This window comes from Mytilus trossulus, chromosome 2 (assembly GCF_036588685.1).
Source record: "Mytilus trossulus isolate FHL-02 chromosome 2, PNRI_Mtr1.1.1.hap1, whole genome shotgun sequence".
In the NCBI taxonomy this organism is placed as follows: domain Eukaryota; kingdom Metazoa; phylum Mollusca; class Bivalvia; order Mytilida; family Mytilidae; genus Mytilus; species Mytilus trossulus.
Window position 1 is genome coordinate 45,071,520 of NC_086374.1, and position 20,845 is coordinate 45,092,364.

General features: G+C 30.9%; 2 protein-coding genes across 4 annotated transcripts in view; one reads left to right on the forward strand and one right to left on the reverse strand.

Moving 5' to 3' along the window:
• The window catches only part of LOC134707346 (serine/arginine repetitive matrix protein 1-like), a 29,892-nt gene extending 29,383 nt beyond the window's left edge, over positions 1-509 (reverse strand). Inside the window, exon 1 of one of the 2 annotated variants that reach the window (XM_063567045.1) lies at positions 419-509. The gene's annotated coding sequence lies outside the window, so the exon portion shown is untranslated. The remainder of the gene's footprint in view (positions 1-418) is intronic. The other variant, XM_063567046.1, reaches the window with a different exon arrangement.
• LOC134707348 (ankyrin repeat and MYND domain-containing protein 2-like) lies at positions 120-20,529 on the forward strand. Of its 2 annotated transcripts, XM_063567049.1 has the most exons (12): positions 120-366; positions 10,926-10,990; positions 11,973-12,111; positions 12,947-13,045; positions 13,607-13,681; positions 14,426-14,511; positions 15,213-15,418; positions 16,177-16,312; positions 16,718-16,846; positions 17,651-17,723; positions 18,625-18,824; positions 19,613-20,529. In XM_063567049.1, exons 1-11 carry the CDS (start codon positions 300-302, stop codon positions 18,786-18,788), a joined length of 1,239 nt encoding a protein of 412 aa, XP_063423119.1. In that variant the 5' UTR covers positions 120-299; the 3' UTR covers positions 18,789-18,824; positions 19,613-20,529. The 2 variants fall into 2 exon arrangements, with proteins under 2 accessions (XP_063423119.1, XP_063423118.1); XM_063567048.1 differs by having other exon boundaries at positions 18,625-20,529.
• Positions 20,530-20,845: the final 316 nt, after the last annotated feature.

Here is a 20,845-nt window from a genome sequence, read left to right on the forward strand (position 1 = left end):
AATATTTTTAAGAATTAATAAATGCTTTTATTTGCAATGCGAACTGTAAGATTCAGACCCTGCTATTCGTTTTTTCTTAATGTTTTATGTTTTAAAATTTCTAAAAACACCCCTATTATAAAATGAACTGCATAATTATCTAGGAAACAAAATCTTCACTAAAGGAATTCAAATATAAAATTTAGAAAGATAATTCAAGTGAAAACATATTTCATGCAATGCATTCAACATGTTAAAGTAAGGCTATACATTATCTCTAGTATATTTTTAAAGAAGAAAAGGTTTAGAGGTTATAAATCATGGCAGCTGATGAAAAGAAAATGCCGAGTGAAGCTGAGAAAAAGTTTATTGATGCCATTGTCGGAGGTAAATTAAATATATTTAAATGTGAAATATGTTTTTAAAATATAATGCTTACATGAACTATTATTTATTCTACACTGCAACAAATCGAATGGTTCTTAAGAGGCAGGACATTTGTTGCTGCCAAAAAAGACCTATAAACATAGGTGCCAAGTCGATCCGGCCCTAGACCGAATAATCTGTCTCTAGTGTGGGTACATTTGTCATTTCATATTTTCTTTTCATCATTTGGCTATTTTATTTATTTTTTCTGTGTGTCCACATGGAGTGGACACACAAAAATAAAATAAAATATAAAATAGCCAAATCAAGGACTTATATCATGTATATAGAAGGATTCGAATCTCATAATTTTTGGATTATATTTAGAGAATCTTTGGATTTGAACATATCTTCTATACATTTTTAAATTGCTTATATTTAATCTTATACCTTATTTATAACCATGGAAATTCTTCTGTACATGTAAAAAACATTAAGACTTCAGACAAAATAAATAATTTTCATCAAAATCAATCAAGAACTTTTTAAGTTTTTAGCTGAACAGTTGAACTACGTTTTATTGTGTTTTTCACCCAAAATGTAGAATAATGCCCCAAAAATAATTACCCTCCTTTCTTAAATAATTCAAATTACATGAAGGACATAAACATCATGAACATTATTAACCAAATTAACTCTATCAATGTAGGAATCATTTAAGTTTAAGAAAATCTTTATTTCATTAAAATCCATCAACAACTTTTAAAGTTTTAAAGTGTACAGTGTGGTTTCTCCACAATGATTCTCTATATATTTTTTATCGCAACAAGGATTGATATACGTCCCTGGCCAAATGATGAAAAGATATGGAGTGGACACAGAAAAAAAATTAAATATAAAATAGCCAAATGATGACAAGAAAATATGAAATGACAAATGTACCCACACTAGAGACAGAATATTTGGCCTAATCCGGCCCGGGCCCCATAATATAATAAGAATAAACTATCTTCACTATATGGAGGAATTTGTGACAAATTTGAACAGTATATATATAAACGATATTATTAGTCTATAATTGGTTTGTTTATTCAACATTGGAATAGATAGTACAAAAATATAAAACATAATAAGTACATTGTTCATACACTTGTATCCGGGATTGGCTATTTTTAAAGTTGAGTAACTATTCAGATTACGTAAATTACATTTTACATGTGCAGTTGAACTGAGACTACTATCTTAAACTGTGTTATATTTATAGTAGTCTCAGAATGGAATTAGTTTTGAAAATAATACTATCCAGGCAGCTATACATGTATCAATGAAAACAATGGCAGTCGTATCCCTCAGAGCAATCATGCTCTTTAATTATTTAACTCATCAGTTGGCTAAAGCATATTAGATATACATTTACATGATGATAAACCCATAATGATAATCTGTCAAGCATTTAATGTTTGCTTTGTCAGTTTGAGTGTGACTGAAAATTTCTCACATACTTTAAATATACATTGTTGTAATATAACATTGTATAACAGTTTGCCAACAAAAGTGATAAGTTACTAATTAATTCCCCTGACTGTTAAAATGGCTGACATTTACACTAGAAACCTGTGAACAGGTGAACAGTATACCTTATGCTAGTTTTCTTGTCAGTATTGATTTTTTTCCCATTGACATACATTTTTAGCTCACCTGGCCCGAAGGGCCAAGTGAGATTTTCCCATCACTTTGCGTCCGGCGTCCGTCGTTGTTAACTTTTACAAAAATCTTCTCCTCTGAAACTACTGGGCCAAATCAAACCAAACTTGGCCACACTCATCATTGGGGTATCTAGTTTAAAAAATGTGTGGCATGACACGGTCAACCAACCAAGATGGCCGCCACAGCTAAAAATAGAACATAGGGGTAAAATGCAGTTTTTGGCTTATAACTCAAAAACCAAAGCATTTAGAGCAAATCTGACATGGGGTAACTATTTTATCAGGTCAAGATCTATCTGCCCTGATATTTTCAGATGAATCAGTCAATAGGTTGTTGGGTTGCTGCCCCTGAATTGGTAATTTTGATGAAATTTTGCTGTTTTTGGTTATTATCTTGAAAAGTATTATAGATAGAGATAAACTGTAAACAGCAATAATGTTCAGCAAAGTAAGATCTACAAATAAGTAAACATGACCAAAATGGTCAGTTGACCCGTTTAGGAGTAATTGCCCTTTATAGTAAATTTTTAACCATTTTTCGTAAATTAAAGTTATCTTTTACAAAAATCTTCTCCTCTGAAACTACTGAGCCAAATTAATCCAAACTTGGCCACAATCATCTTTGGGGTATCTAGTTTAAAAAATGTGTGGCGTGACCTGGTCAACCAACCAAGATGGCCGCCACGGCTAAAAATAGAACATAGGGGTAAAATGCAGTTTTTGGCTTATAACTCAAAAACCAAAACATTTTGAGGAAATCTGACATGGGATAAAAATGTTTATCAGGTCAAGATCTATCTGCCCTAAAATTTTCAGATGAATCGGTCAATCGGTTGTTGGGTTGCTGCTCCTGAATTGGTAATTTTAAGGAAATTTTGCTGTTTTTGGTTTTTATCTTGAATATTATTATAGATAGAGATAAACTGTAAACAGCAATAATGTTCAACAAAGTAAGATCTACAAGTAAGTCAACATGACCGAAATGGTCAGTTGACCCGTTTAGGAGTTATTGCCCTTTATAGTCAATTTTTAACCATTTTTTTGTAAATCTTAGTTATCTTTACAAAAATCTTCTCCTCTGAAACTACTGGGCCAAATTAATCCAAACTTGGCCACACTCATCATTGGGGTATCTAGTTTAAAAAATGTGTGGCGTGACCAGGTCAACCAACCAAGATGGCCACAAAGGCTAAAAATAGAACATAGGGGTAAAATGCAGTTTTTGGATTATAACTCAAAAACCAAAGCATTTAGAGCAATCTGACTTGGGGTGAAATTGCTTATAAGATCAATATCTATCTGCCCTGTAATTGTCAGATGAATCTGACAACCTGTTGTTGGGTTGCTGCCCGTGAATCGGAAATTTTAAGGAAATTTTGCTGTTTTTGGTTATTATCTTGAATATTATTATAGATAAAGATAAACTGTAAACAGCAATAATGTTCAGCAAAGTAGGATCTATAAATAAGTCAACATGACCGAAATGGTCGATTGACCCACTAAGGAGTTATTGTCCTTTATAGTCAATTTTTAGCTCACCTGGCCCGAAGGGCCAAGTGAGCTTTTCCGATCACTTTGCGTACGGCGTCGTCCGTCGTCCGTCGTCTTTGTTAACTTTTACAAAAATCTTCTCCTCTAAAACTACTGGGCCAAATTGAACCAAACTTGGCCACAATCATCATTGGGGTATCTAGTTTTAAAAATGTGTGGCGTGACCAGGTCAACCAACCAAGATGGCCGCCACGGCTAAAAATAGAACATAGGGGTAAAATGCAGTTTTTGGCTTATAACTCAAAAACCAAAGCATTTAGAGGAAATCTAACATGGGGTAAAAATGTTTATCAGGTCAAGATCTATCTGCCCTGAAATTTTCAGATGAATCGATCAACCCGTTGTTGGGTTGCTGCCCCTGAATTGGTAATTTTGTGGAAATTTTGCAGTTTTTGGTTATTATCTTGAATATTATTATAGATAGAGATAAACTGTAAACAGCAATAATGTTAAGCAAAGTAGGATTTACAAATAAGTCAACATGACCGAAATGGTCAGTTGACCCGTTTAGGAGTTATTGCCCTTTATAGTCAATTTTTAACCATTTTTCATAAATCTTAGTTATCTTTTACAAAAATCTTCTCCTCTGAAACTACTGGGCCAAATTAATCCAAACTTGGCAATAATCATCTTTGGGGTATCTAGTTTTAAAAATGTGTCTGGTGACCCGACTATCAAATCAAGATGGCCGCCACAGCTAAAAATAGAACATAGGGGTAAAATGCAGTTTTTGGCTTATAACTCAAAAACCAAAGCATTTAGAGCAAATCCAACATGGGGTAAAATTATTAATCAGATCAAGATCTATCTGCCCTACAATTTTCAGATGAATCTGACAACCCATTGTTGGGTTGCTGCCCCTGAATCGGTAATTTTAAGGAAATTTTGCTGTTTTTGGTTATTATCTTAAATTTTATTATAGATAGAGATAAACTGTAAACAGCAATTATGTTCAGCAAAGTAAGATTTACAAATAAGTCAACATGACCGAAATGGTCAATTGACCCCCTAAGGAGTTATTGTCCTTTATAGTCAATTTTTAACAATTTTCATAAAATTTGTAAATTTTTATTAACATTTTCCACTGAAACTACTGGGCCAAGTTCATTATAGATAGAGATAAATGTAAGCAGCAAACACATCACCATCACCAAAACACAATTTTGTCATGAATCCATCTGCTTCCTTTGTTTAATATTCACATAGACCAAGGTGAGCGACACAGGCTCTTTGGAGCCTCTAGTTTGATTTTCCTGATGTCAACTGTTGTTTCCTGTTTCCTTTTCTTGTATTTACATGTTTTTTGCCCTTCAGTTTACCTATATTTTTATATCATGACACTTGATAATTTTTACAATTACCGTCCATTAACAAACATTATACTTAAAATGTTTTTTAGTAAAAAGAAGAGCTGAAAAAAATCAAAAATATTAAAATACAAAATTACAAAGATACAAAGTAATTGCAATTATACAGAATTAAAAAAACTTAGTCAATACTCATCCAAGTACTCAGAACACTAAATGGCAAATCCAGTATTTTAATTTGTTGATTTCTGAGTCATACTACAATAATTTTACTCAAAAGTTATATGACTGAAACCCTTTGATCATGTTGATACATTCTAATACTCAATTAATATACTTCTGTTCACAGTCACATATGGACCATAATTTGGTATTCGGCCTTTGGTTTCTTTTTGTATCCTTTTTTATAAGTTCTAAAATTTTAACTTTTATTTTGTGGGTTGTGTTGGTGTTAGAATAGTATGAATGGAACAATTGAGTTTTTCGAGAAAAAATTAATACATTTTGATTCACCGTTTACGTGACATGAAACCAAACAGGAAACCAATCTTTATTTTCTTTATTTTGCACAATATAATTCAAAAGGCATAAATAAACACCATTACTAGTGTTACTTGCTTCATGTTAATATTTAAAATCTATTTCAATGTTATATTAAAGTTTTTTTTAAACCTGACAGGAAACCATAAGAAACCGAAAGCATTTTTTTAGTTTTATTTTATTGCAAAATCTGCTTAAAATAATCTGAACAGTATACTTTTTCTTAAAATCCATCTTAAATGTAACAGTATTATAAAACGGTTTAGTCACGTTTCTCCAACATTTGATAATTAGACTAAAACAACATAAGGGATTAGGGGGTCCTCACAAGGACTGGCATCGTGATAATTACCTGTAATTCACCTATATCAGGTCTTAACTAAAACATTTTAAAAAGGGATATTGTTAAAAAAAATATATCAAAACATTAACAAACCATATATTTTTGGTCGAGTATAACCCGAAACTGTTACATAATTATTTTCATCCGTATTTGATTTACAAAATTAAAAAGTTTGTTGAACAAAAAAAAATCTTGTAAAGACAATGCAAATCTTAATCAAACTGAAAATTTCATAATAAAATTTCAAGAAATAATCTCGAAATTTTTTTTTTAAAAGATTTTTTTTATTAAAAGTAACATGAAAAATCGAAATGTTCACTGACTGTACCTCATTTTTGTAATATATTCTATTACTTGATATATTTTTGTATTTGTGTTACATGAAAAAGTTAAAATCTAAACCAATGCAAAACAGCCAAGTTTTATTTATGTAAAAAGTCACCGAAAGCTATTGTCTTCTAGTGCGAAGAACCATATATCTACTTAGTCGTTCTGTCTGTATACCACAAGAGCCGAAGCCAGTTTTCATGGTATGCTTATGTATGTGCTTGTCCCAAGTCAGGAGCCTGTAATTCAGTGGTTGTCGTTTGTTTATGTGTTACATATTTGTTTTTCGTTCATTTTTTTTTACATAAATAAGGACATTAGTTTTCTCGTTTGAATTGTTTTACATTGTCTTATTGGGACCTTTTATAGCTGACTATGCGGTATGGGCTTTGCTCATTGTCGAAGGCCGTACAGTGACCTATAGTTGTTAATGTTTGTGTCATTTTGGTCTTTTGTCGATAGTTATCTCATTGGCAATCATACCACATCTTCTTTTTTTATATTAGCAGATGAAAGAGTCAGTCGTATATCTGTCCTCTTTTCCACGAAAACGGAGCTAATACAAATTGGGTACATCACTTCGCGTCGTGATCTATATAGTGTTTAACTGTGGGAACTGGCTTGGTGAATATTGTGCACTACTAGTATTTTCGATGTGTACAATTAGTGCAAGTTGACTGAGAATTTTAAATAAACTGTATCGGTGATAATAAGCTGCGTTTTGTACTTTTATATAAGCTTCATGACTCAAGATAAATAAATTGTAATCTATAATACATTACTATGAAAAATAAACAAAATTATAAAAAAAAAAGCAAAAACATTGCTTTCGGACATACGGGAACGGATACTGGATGTGTAGTGATTGAGAATTTAGTCTTAAATTATTTGTTGCTTATTTATGTTTTTGTACAGTTCTTTTATTGTTCTGTTGCACCAATGTCTCAAGATAAGGGGGAGTGTTGGAGCCTGTAATTCAGTGGTTGTCGTTTCTGTGTAATATATTCGTTTTTCGTTCATTATATTGTACATAAATTAGGCCGTTAGTTTTCTCGTTTGAGTTGTTAAACATTTGTCTTAAGCTTCTCGTGTCCTTTTATAGCTGACTATGCGGTATGACTTTGCTCAGTGTTGAAGGCCGTACAGTGACCTTTATTTGTTTTAATATCTGTGTCATTTGGTCACTTGTGACTAGTTTTCTCATTGGCAATCATACCACATCTTCATTTTTTATGTATAATTGTTAACTTCAATGTCAGTTGGTCTCTTGTAGATAGTTGTCTTATTGTCTATCATACCATGCACATCTTTTTTGATATAAAAGAAAAAAATACATCATTGCCTTAGATTATATCGACTTTTACAATTTTGGGAGACTATGAAAAACATATATATCTTTAAAAAAATAATTACCTTTTTAACAATATTTTGATTACGAACAGGTGAATTACAGGTAGATATCTAGATCCAGTCCTTAAGAGGACCCCATAATCCCTAATGTTATTTTAGTCTAATTACCAAATGTTGGAGAAACGTGACCACACCTTATAAAACTCCTAAATATGTGCTTGTTTTGAAAACAATTAGTACAATTTATTCAGAATTTTCCATATTTTCTTCATTGATACAGGATACCATAATCGTTGTATCTTGATGTTTAAGCCAAAAAAATGTATTTATATTTGGTTTTGATATTCCAGTTATATACAATTTATTCCAAATCATTGGCAATTAATGTAACATTCTTTAAATACAGTAAAGAAAAAAACTTTTAACTTGGAATTAAAATCTTTAAAATAGGCACAATGTGATACTTGTGACCTGTACACCATCTACATGGTTTCCACACTTTAACCTACTTTAGTGGGCTAAAATCAATAAAGTACTTCCTTTCAAGTCATGCATGGTAAAAGTTTACTTCTCCTTTGACAAGTTTATTGCGTTTCTGATAAGTGTTTGCAGAACATGAATAAAAAATATTAATTAAAAACTGTGACAAAGATTCCAACTTTGTACATTCCAAGTGTAACGGTATATTAACATGTATTATTTATTAAATTATATTTATTCACCTAAAATATCCAGTAATATTTACTGCTGAAGTTAAATCAATCCAACGAGCATTGGTACAATGATAAGAGACGTAATTTCGATTGATTTTTCCAAGGACTCTTCACGTCATTATCGGGAAACGAAGTGTGTTCTAACGTCTGTCAAATATGAAATCGATTTTGTCAAGTCATTGGGCATTTATTTTCACACAGGATCGTATGTAACATTTTGCACATAGGAAAAATAACAGACCACCGGCGCAATCTCTTTGACAATTGTATTTTCCTCTTTTAAACAAGACGAAACAAGTCTACAGATTAATTTTGCTAACATCCCGTTGGAAACAAAAACAATGTTTAGACCTAGTATTTCGTACATCCGGCCGTAATGGCGTTATCACATGTTAGTCACATGTTTCACGTATGACCGGAAATGATTAGAACTTAAGGACAAAAACAATTTTAATAAATAACTGGACTTCTGTTTCGTGTGAAATGTAACGCATAACGATAACGTAATTTTCTTACTTAATTATTACGAAGATCAAAACAAGAATGTAAATCATCTCGGATTTACCTGTTTGAACATCTCGCGAGAGTTCATATTTGCATATTGTTTTTAAGAATTCTATTACAACAAAGCAGATTACATCATCTAAAAATTGCGTTACGAAATCGGACACAAAAATCACGCCACTGTTCTTACATCTGCTACATAAATACTTATAGTTCTCGGCATTTTCTTCTCACTATTCATATTGGTCGATGTTCTTTGTTATTTGAAAGCAAAGGTTACGAATTTGCCGGTGACGATTATCTATAAATCAGTCAGCGTTATGCTCTTCGGAAGCAAGAAATAACGCGAGAAACGACACAAAAATACGGTTGTAGAATCTTTGAAATTCGTATATTTTAATTTTTTTTCTAGGGAAGAGTAGCATACACTTGTATGTTGATAAAAATAATGGCATCTTTAGATGTAGTTGCAACTTTTCTTACAGTAATTTTCATTTTATCACTTTTCTATAGTTATAGGAAACGGAGCCCAATAGCAAATTATGGTCCATATAGTCTTATACAAGCCACTATTAATAGAATGTATGGAATAGAATCTTCCATACTGAGACAGACTTAGACAGCTTGGATAAAACTGTACTTTTGTTAAGAAAATTGTGTTTATTAGATTATTTGATACAGTTTCATATAGAAATATATATATATAGTATATAGATAACAAAAATCATACTTATTTAATGAAATTAGTGACATTGATGGGTAGTATTGTCAATGTTAAGAAAAGCATCTCTGGCTGCATCTGGCCGCTTATAAAGATAAAAGATTTACAAACATCAAGTTGGAATTTTGATGATAGAATGAAAATCATACCTTAATTTTTGGTAAAAGAAAAATATTTCACATTGTTGTATTTAACATGCACTAACATCGTTTATACATCATCATGTGCACTATTCATGGTCACATTGCAATACATATTGAACAAAAAATAACAATAAAGTGCAATGGGGATGCTAAAGTAGGATGGTCACGCTAAAGTGCAATAATCTTCGCTAAAGTGCGATGCCTTCACACGCTAAAGTGCTATGGTCCGCGAAAGTATAGATGTAATAAACGTGACCATTTCCTTTCTCAATTTTATGCTATGGATTATGATGTGAACAGTCTTTTATATATATACAATAAAAAAAAATGAACAAGCCGAAAGATAAATGTAGAATATATATATATATGATTAACAACTTTAAACTAAATGTCCATGACTTACTTAATTTAAACATAACTGTGCTTTGTCAGCTGAGGGCAATGTGTTGGTTTTTTTTCGGGTACTGAAAGAAGGACTTGTGTCCTGTAGTCATCCATTTTACTATATACAGATACAAAAGCATACGCCTTCTTTATCCTGTTTTTATCAGAAGCTAACAGATACATTGAAGTCATGTTATTTTGTAGCAGTTTACTTTGTGGCCCTCTTTAAAATATTGTAGATTTTATTTTAAATTGAAGTCGGTAAAACAAAGGTACATGTTTTCATGCGTAAATCATAAATTGTCTAAAAAAATAGTTTGTACATAATAGTTATTGTAGGAAAATACAACCTGTATTTCTACTCACTGCGAAAAAAGAGAAAGCTGGAAGAACATTGCATTTCTCTCTCAATTGAATTACGAATTATTTTAATCAAATAAATGTTACACATTGAACGAATTTTGTATTTGTAATTTACAATGACGACTGTAAGTGAGGTGTTCACATTATTGATAGACTGTGTGAACAGCAAGCTACGCCAATTATTCAAATATTTTAATATTGGCCCAAATTAAAAAAAAATCATATACAACATACTAGCTTTTGCAAAAAGACTATTTATCAACATCCTTGTACTTTAACGTTAAACCCTTCAACATTACCCTTTTGGTCCATCGTACTGTAGCGTGATATTCCATCGTACTTTAGAAAACAAAAAAACATCGTACTTTAGCAAACAAACAACCATCGCACTTTAGCGTGATACACCATCGTACATTAGCGTAGACCATTGCAATTTAGCGTGACCATCGCACTTTAGAATCCTACAAATATATGTCACCATATACTGTAAAAGTGTACTGTTTTGTATGAAAGAAGTGTGAATGATGGATAAAAACTATTCAGTAAAGAATTTTGAATGCAGCTAGTTAGGTATGTCCAACTCCAATTCCAAATTTGAATGATGAGCTTTTATTTTTATGTATTTCAGGAAAACTTGAGGAAGTCCAGACATTATTGAAAGAACCTACAATTAAGATAGACTTTACAGATGATGTAAGTAAAATATCTCACATGGCTTAAGTAAATTTATGTTTTTCATTTCATTCTGTACACAGTAAATATTCTTGAATAAGTTAACATTTTTTAAATAAGACATCTACATGTATCTATGATGGAAACCAATTTAGTCTTGCAAGCTAAGGTTTTAGTTTTAGCAATTGTCAGTCTATAAATGTGTAATGGTATTGTTCATTATGTCAATCTGTGTCAGTGAAGTTATCTTTACAGAAATTAGAACCTAAGTTGATAAACATGATAAAATTAGGGACGTATCTGAATTTTAAACCAGCCTTATCGAAATATTCCTGTAAAACCATGAAAACATATTACAGATGATTTTACACAATAAAATAACATTTTCCAATCAAAAGAGGGAACTCCGTTGACAGAATCTGCCACTGAAATTTTTCACTTAAGTTATACAGATACATATATATGATATAAGTTGCAATCATGTGTTTCCCAATCCACTATAAATAAACATGTTTAAACTAACAGATACATGTGTTTCCTTAGAAAAAAAGATTTCTTACAAAAGCAGTTTACACAGTGGATTAAGACTTGTGGATAGTTGTCTCACTCTCATTGACAACCATACTTTTTTATGCCCCATTGATGGGCATTATGTTTTCTGGTCTGTGCATCCGTCGTCTGTCTGTTAGTTTGTCCGTTCGTTTGTTCATCTGTACAGCTGTCCCGCTTCAGGTCATAGTTTTTGGACGAGGTAGTTTTTGATGAAGTTGAAGTCCAATCAACTAAAAACTTAGTACACATGTTGCCTATGACATGATCTTTCTATTTTAATGCCAAATTAGAGATTTACCCCATTTTCACGTTCCACTGAACTTAAAAAATGATAGTGAGAATGGGGCATTTGGGTACTGGGGACACATTCTTTTTTATATAAGTGAAAATGTAATAGGCTTATCGTTATGTAATAAGTTAATCATAATTTCCTCATATTTATTTTTCATAGACTGGTACCACACCTCTCCAGCATGCAGCTTTTAGAGGAAAGACTGACATATGTCAGCTGTTGTTGGCCAATGGTGCAGATGTAAACTCCCGATATCATGACAATGGTTATACAGCCCTTATGTTTGCTGCATTATCAGGTATGGGGTTTTAATTAGAACTTAAACGATTCTTATTACAGCCAGTTTGGCATCTTATGATAATAATAATAGTTTTTTTTATTCAAAAGCAAATCAGCTTATAGAATTTACATAAACAAATATAATTGCATCAGTAAATAATTACATACATGTTTTATTGAGTTACAAACAGTCTGTATGATGGCCATTATGGATAAATCAGTTATTATGAAACAACATTTAACATTCATGAGTGCTGACATTATTCAGAAACCACTCTTCTCAAATATGTAATCATTGGAAGAAGGAAAGAAATATCTCTCACATTTCTTTCTCACTTATTGAGATGATCTTTCCAGATGAGATCTGCTCAGAGATGTTTATTTATGCCATACCTACATTAGTAGAGGGGCATTATGTTTTCTGGTCTATGTGTTCGTCTGTCTGTTGTGTTCCTTCATTTGTCTGTCCGTCTGTCCTGCTTCATGTTAAAGTTTTTGGTCAAGGTAGTTTTTGATGAATTTGAAGTCCAATCAACTTAAAACTTAGTACACATGTTCGCTATGATATGATGTTTCTAATTTTAATGCCAAATAAGAGTTTTTCTCCTCCTATTTCACAGTCAATTAAACTTAGAAAATGATAGTGCAAGTGGGGCATCCGTGTACTATGGACACATTCTTGTTTTTAATAATAACATCAAAATTGCTCATATAACATTTGATGATACGAGTTCACTAATACCCTAAAATTTTGTCTGTATATTGTTTTTATATCATGTTAATAGCTTAGCTAGTAAATTTAGTCTTGTGTTTTCTTTGTACACTATTATCCATTGCCTTTTTTTGTTGTTTAGGGAATGCTGAGACAACAAGGTTGTTATTAGAGGCTGGTGCTAGGACAGATTATACAAATTCAGTTGGTAGGACAGCCACTCAGATGGCAGCTTTTGTAGGTATGTATGTGTGTCAAATAATTTTTAACAAGTGCTCTTTAAAGAAAATATTGAACATGGTTTATGATCAAATTAGAACAGACAAAATTGTATTTTTTGAAAGAAAATATTTAAAATAATTGATATATATTGATTTGATATGTATTGATATAAAAGAGGGACAAAAGATACCTGGGTTCTGTCAAACTTATAGATTGAAAATAAACTGACAACACCATGGCTAAAAATAAAAAGACAAACAGACAAATAATAGTACAGAAAACACAACATAGAAAACTACAGACTAAGCAACACAAACCCCACCAAAACTGGAGGATGATCTCAGGTGCTTCAGAAGGGTAAGCAGATCCTGCTCCACATGTGGCACCCGCCGTGTTGCTTATGTTATTACAAATCTGGTAAATAGGTTAATTTGGTAAGTCACATTCGTGATGTATCTGTAGTATTTGTCATGAAATGTTTTCCACTGGATGTTAAGTAACAAAACAATTTAATCAATTTATCAATCATATATGTAATAAAGTAAAAAAGCAACAACAATGAATGACTGATATATTTTAGGTCAGCATGAATGCGTATCTGTCATCAACAACTACTTCTCTAAAGATGATTTGACACCATACATCAAGATACAAGGTAGGCTGAATAATTAATTTATTATTTCAGGTCCTTTTATAGCTGACAATGAGGTATGGGCTTTGTTCATTATTGAAGGCTGTACAGTGACCTAAAGCTGTTAATTGCTGTGTCTCTTGTAGAGAGTTGTCTCATTGACAATCATACAACATCATCTTTTCATAATTAATAATTAAACCCATGAAAAAAGTCTATTTTTAGAAGCATTTGATTGTGAAATAAGTGGAAGATCATTTCAGAAGCATTTGATTGTGTAATAAGTAAAAGATCCATATTTATTTTTAGGTTAGTGTGTCCAAGGTCAGTGGGCTGTTCTTTATTTTGATGGATTAGCTATTTTATATTTTAATTTCTATTCTGTATTTAATTTAAAGGTATATATTTTTGTTTATTGGTTTATAGGTAAGTTTCTTAAGACATTCACTAACAAGTATATAAAAAAGAAGATGTGGTATGATTGCCAATGAGACAACGATCCACAAAAGACCAAAATGACACAAACATTAACAACTATAGGTCACTGTACGGCCTTCAACAATGAGCAAAGCCCATACCGCATAGTCAGCTATAAAAGGCCCCGATAAGATGATGTAAAACAATTCAAACGAGAAAACTAATGGCCTTATTTATGTAAAAAAAATGGACGAAAATAATTATAACTCTTTAATTGAAATTGCTGTTATGAAACTTTTCTTTTAGGTAAATACACATATCTGTATGATCACTTTCATATATTTTTTTCAGGAGTTGACACAGAACCAAGACTACCACAAGAACTTGTGGCTCCTCTTGCAAAAATGGTCAATTTTGCAAATCTACATCCAGTCAAAGTAGGCTATTTTTGGATTCTTAGAATGAGGGATTTTTTTTATTAATTCTTGGCTTTAGTTTTTAAAATATATGGTTTTGGTAAATCTATATTAATACATGTACATGTAAATGAAAATGTCTGATTTTGCCTTCCACTGTCTTATTAATAATCCGAACAGAGTTGATAATCACTCTTATTTATGTTCTGTTTGTCATGCTTGTGCTACTATTAAAACAGTTCATAGAAAAAGATATTTCCAGAAGTGTTTTTTGCCTTTTAGTCAGAATGATCCAATTGATATACAAACAACTCAAACCAATAAAGGTTCCAAACTACAGAAACAATGAAGTCAGAATATCAATTTTATTTATCAGTTATGATTTAAAAAAATAAAATTTCTAACAATATACTTACAACACAATGTATTCAAATGAAATAGAATAAAAAATCAGTTTTAAAAAAAGTCAAACAGCAACTGTCAAAAAGTTTGCTTTCAATAGATATGTCCACATTTAGGAATATTGTATTGAGGTAGCTCTATGACTGTCTTGACCCAATAAGGATTGATAACTGGGATTGTAATCTTTTGCATTTGGGAGAAACTACCGGTAGGTCCCTTTTATTTTCCATACAACAAATGATGGAACCATGTTTTCCCAATAAAACTTCTCCTAAAACAGAATAACAATTTTTTCATTTCTGAAAATATTCCAATTTCAGCTCGCATTTTACCTTCAAGAGAACTCAGGACTTTTAGAGAATTGTAAGAAGGTTGTTCGTACATTGGAGTCATTATGTGAAAAGTGTATGAAATCAAGAGACACAAATCATGTGATGGCAATGAAAACACACTACTTTTCATTTGTCGTATCAGAAGCTGGAAAAATATACAAAGAAAAGGGAAGTCTTGATGAATGGATTAAACAGTAAGTTGGTACAATATAAAATATGAACCCAATCTTGCGAACCATTTAATGTATGAATATGGTATTGTGATAAGGCAGGTTCAAGAACACTTATTTTATTCCCTGATTGTTGATCTAGATTTAATTGTTTGTATATAAATTTTTGTGTGTCCTGTTAAAGCTTAGAATATTAAAGGAAAAAGTGAAAACACCCTGTAACATGTCTATGGAATTTTGATAACACATTTTGTAAATAAATGATAATTGTAAACTTGGTGGATGCAAAAGTAAATCATTGTACTTATATAAAAAAGAAGATGTGATATGATTGCCAATGATACAACTGTCCACAAGAGACCAAAATGACACATATAGAAATTATTAAGACAACATCATAGACAATAGAAATTATCAGCATATTTTTAGCTATGCAGCTCTTAGAGATTAAGGGCTGTCCCAGAAAAAAAATATGCCCCCCCTTCCAGGACACCACTCCCTACAGAAATGAAAATAAATTTAGAGCACCACTCCTTTTGCATTTAGGTATATCAAATACAACAACCTACATAAAAAAACGCCTTCCCTGGGATGACATTGTTTTTTTCTGGAACATCCCTAAAGAGTTTAATACAGTTCTAAATACTGTTGGAATTAATATGGCCTTTATCATGTACTAGAAATGAAGATAACTGAACATAAGCAGTGTATGTCTTTTTTGAGATATTGCAATTGATGAACTCTGTTTGAATATGAACTTACACTTCTGGTTATTTTTTTAGGTTGATTAAAGGAAGACAGTCTGATGGATTTTCTGTAATGCAAGAGAATTTGATTAGAGAATCTATAAAGCAATTTCTTTATTCTGATTGCCCATTGTTTCATCAGTGTGTTCGTAGTCTAGCACCTGTTAAAATTGTAAGTAAACCATTTGTTGTATGAACATGAAGCTGCATTGTAAAATTTGATGCATCAAAGAATGAGTCATTTTGGCCTGCATTTAGTAAGATACTGATCAATCTAGGAGAAAAATATTGCTTAATTGCTTCTTATTATGTTTCCTGACAAATTGAAGCTCAAACACTGACCTATCTAAATAGAACATACACGTTTGATGTGTTAGTTATTGTGGTTCAAAAAGAAAGGACATTAATGCATATGCCATTACTTGCTTACAGTTGGTTTAATATTAAGTATAAAACTGCTTTCAAAGAAACTTCCAAGGGGATGTTCAAATATATATCAGTATCAAGTAGCCTAATAAAGACAGTAATGATATGTGCCACATTCTGTATAAGTTGTTTTTACATATTTTTTTTATAGGGAGATGACCCAACAGCATTAAATGTCCTGTCACAAGTAATTAATGGACAAAGATTCTTCAATGATGATAAAACTTGTTCAACATGTGGTGAAATTAAAGCTGAGAAAAAATGTTCTGCATGTAAAATGGTAATGTATAAATATTTTGTATGAAACTAAGTCACTGAGGCAATTTCATTTTTATTTGATAAATCATTGTAATGTATAAACATAATGTTAAATCAAAGCAAACTCATACAAAAGGCAATCTTATATTAAAAATTTTTCTTTGTAAAAAATATAATTCTTAATTTTTCAAGATAAAGATATCTTAAGAATTATGTTTAATACTTATATGAACACAAAGACAATATGTCTATAACAATTTGTCTTGACAAATTTCAGTCTGATCTGCTTAATAACATTGAATAAAGCTGATTTGGGGAAATGTTTTGTGTTTACCACTGTCAATCTCGTTGTTTCCTTTCAGTTCTGAAAAGACTTTTGTCTTAAATCAGTGTATCATGCAATTAATACATTTTTTATGCAAATAATTTTATGAAGACAAAGGTTATCATTAGATTATACTGTGGAGTCATTTATTTTTGAGAGTGCTAATTTTCGTGGATGATGGAAAACTTGCATCTTCTTGGACATTTAATTTTCTGGTTATGCCGAAGTCTTCACACAAGCCTTTGGAAAATTTGTCATTCTTTGAACATTTAATTTCCTGGTTCATCTATACCCAAGAAATCCACGAAAATTGGTATCCAACGAATAATAATGAATCCACAGTACATGTATTTCAATAATGTACCTGGTAAAGTTATTAATCCTCTTTATTCAGATGAAAAACTGGAAAACTTAAAGAAGAAAATATAGTTGTTTAAAATTGTTCTATAATTAAAGCTGATCAATATATGTTAATTTCATGTCTACCTATTTATCTTGTAGGTTAATTACTGTAATCAAACATGTCAAAAACTTCACTGGTCTACACATAAAAAGTTCTGCAAGAGTTTAGCAGGTTTGTATCACACATTGTTCTTTTTGTGTGCTTTATTTTTTCCCAAAGAAAGAGCAGGTCTAGTAACCACTCCACATAAAACATCTGTTAGAGTAAAGGGATTGCATATTTTGAAGATTTGAACTTTTGTTTCAATTCTGTTCTATATCCAAAAAAAATGTGGTGTGATTGTGTATGAGACAACTCTCCATAAGAGACCAAATGACACAGAAACTAACAGCTATAGGTCAGCATAGGGCCTTTGCCAATGACCAAAGCCCATACCGCACAAGAACAAAAAAACTAAGGGCCTAATTTATGTAAAAAAATGAAAGAAAAACAAATATGTAACACATAAACAAATGACAACCACTTATTTACAGGCTCCTGACTTGGGACAGGAAAATACATTCAGAATGTGGCAGGGTTAAACATTTTAGTGGGATCCCAACCCTCCCCTAACCTCATCTGCCTAACCTGAGACAGTGGTGAACATTATTTGATAAAATATCAAATTGCAATTTAAAGGAAATTATTTGAATTTTGTGACCTGTTAACACACATTTAGTTTATTTTATCTACCAAATAAATTGCTCGTCTTTATCAAGAATGGCAGTATAAACACAGGTTTAAACAATAAAGATTAATGTTTTCACCATCATACCTCAGACTAAAAAATCAAGGTGTATATAACTCATACTATCCTTCTGTCAGTGATTTCAATATTTTGAATTGCATTTAAAGGTAAAAATTGTTATACTTTAAAATGTTTTATATTGAAATTATTATAACATGATTAGATCTGGTTATATTTAGCATCAGTAGTTGAAAAAATGCATTCTTTTTCTTATCTTCCATCAGTGGTTTCAATCACTTAAATTGTATTTAGATGTATAAATGCATACTTACTCCTATCTTTCAGAACAATATGTAAGAATTGAAGAAATGAAGAAAAAAGAAGAAGAACTTAAACAGAAAGAAGAAGAATTGAAGAAACATAAAGAAGACATTGAAAAGAGGAAAGGAGAAATTGAAACATTAGTGGAACAAAAGGAAGAAATAGAAAAACAAATAGCGGAGCAGTAAAATAACAGAAAAATTACTTTTTGTTCAATGGCAGTTGTAGGTTTATCATATAAAGTTTATACCGTTGTCCTTCTTTATGTATGCCAAAATTAGGTTAGAATTGTTAAGTGCTCTTCTCAGTAGCTTTTTCAAATTTAATCATTGTATATATCTAGTACAACAGTGATAAACAATATACAAATTTGACTATTGAGAGTCAGTGATATTTCATGGGTATTTCAGGAAAGTAAAATTATTTTAATATTGATTTAGTTTTTTTTAAATATCAGAATAAAGGATTGGTTTATGGCCATGAGTTCCTGAATTCTTTAATTCTGATTCTGCATGCATTTGCCTTGACTTAATTATTAATCACTTAAAATCAGTGTTGTTTACCCTTTGTTGAATAACTTAATAATTTGCATTAAGCCAGTACCTTTTTTATTTGATTTTATATACATTTTATGGTAAAACTCAGTTCTAAAACATTTAAAACATAACACATAATGTACCATAATGGTCTGTATGAAATTCTCATCACATTTCCTTAGGAACTTAAAACATTGCTTTCTAAAATTTAGAATCAAGCTTCATGTGATACATTTTCATAATCATTCCTCATTATGTAAACTAATACTGGCATAGAGGGCATCACTATTGAGTCACAGCTCACAGTTTAACTTGTTTAGTTTTGCTATACATTTAGGGTTAACATTTTGTTTTAGCTTCTGTTTATAGAAACATTCGTTATCAAAGATTTCTACATTGACAAATTTGCAATTTTGTAATTTTCGTAATATTTGTTTGTTTTGTGTATCAACAAATACCTTATGTTGTATTTTCAGATGGTAGTACAAAAATGTATAGTCAATATGATTTGTTGTCATAGAGAAAAATATCATGGCACATCAATTGCTAATCCAAAGAACTGATTTTCAATTTACTCTAGAGAAATGCAAACCTACCATGTTTTCTTTGATTTAATTGGATAAGAATCATTTTGTAAAACTTATAAAGTACAATATAATTTTATGTATATTTTGGGTTTTATGCAAGATTTATATGCATTTAGAGGAGCAGTGTAATTAGAAGCATTATTTGATACTCAAAATAGCAAATTACATCAAGACAGATAATATATTATGTTTGTTTTGTTTTCATGTGGAAGAAGTTATTAATGTATGTAAAACAGACCTTGATGTTACTTGAAAAAAACAATGGTTGTATTTTGTTTAGAAGAACATTAAATGAATTATAATAATTTATGATGTTTTTGAATTGTTTGTTTTTGTTCAAATTAATTTGTTTTATTATAGATTATTTGTATTTTGGATTCTTAGAGACTTGCATTGGCTATATACTTTTGAAATTTTTATGAATGTATTTAATTGATTTTTATTTAAAATTTCTCTGTTCAAACCCTTTCGAGTCTATAAATTTAAATCCAAAAAAAATCTGGAATTCACTGTAACATCTTATGGGCTCTTCAAAGATATGTGGATTTTTGTCTTATTATAAGATAAAAAACTTAATGCTATCTAGCAGAGATTTATTTTGGTCTATACAGAAGTGTTTAGTCATTTTCTTATCACAAAGACCATAATACAAAATTTCAGAAACTTTTTTGGTCTATTATTATTTGTACAATTTTTAGTCAAATTTGATTTAAAGTTAAAGCATTCCGTCCAGCAGTAAAGCTGATCATTTGATGTAAAACAGTAATTATGTTGATGTAAAGTAACAATAAAGTTGATGTAATATATGTTTTTAAGAATTTATCTGCCTGGCTCTTCTATGGTTATTTACAATCCTATGCTGTTAAATGCATTCCAAGACTACAAAGGAATCTCTAGAAGTTTGTATCATTCAGAAAACAAAGTTAAATGAGATATCATTGAAACATAATTTGGAATGATTGCCTAAAAAACTATTCCTGTATTTTACCCTGTACATTTGGTATCATGGTATCAATTTTAGGCAAACATCCAATTTAGCAAGACAAGATTCTTGAGTCTCCAGTTTTGAATATTCTGAGTAACAGGAGTATTTTTTTGCCAGTGCAACTGTAGAGCATATTA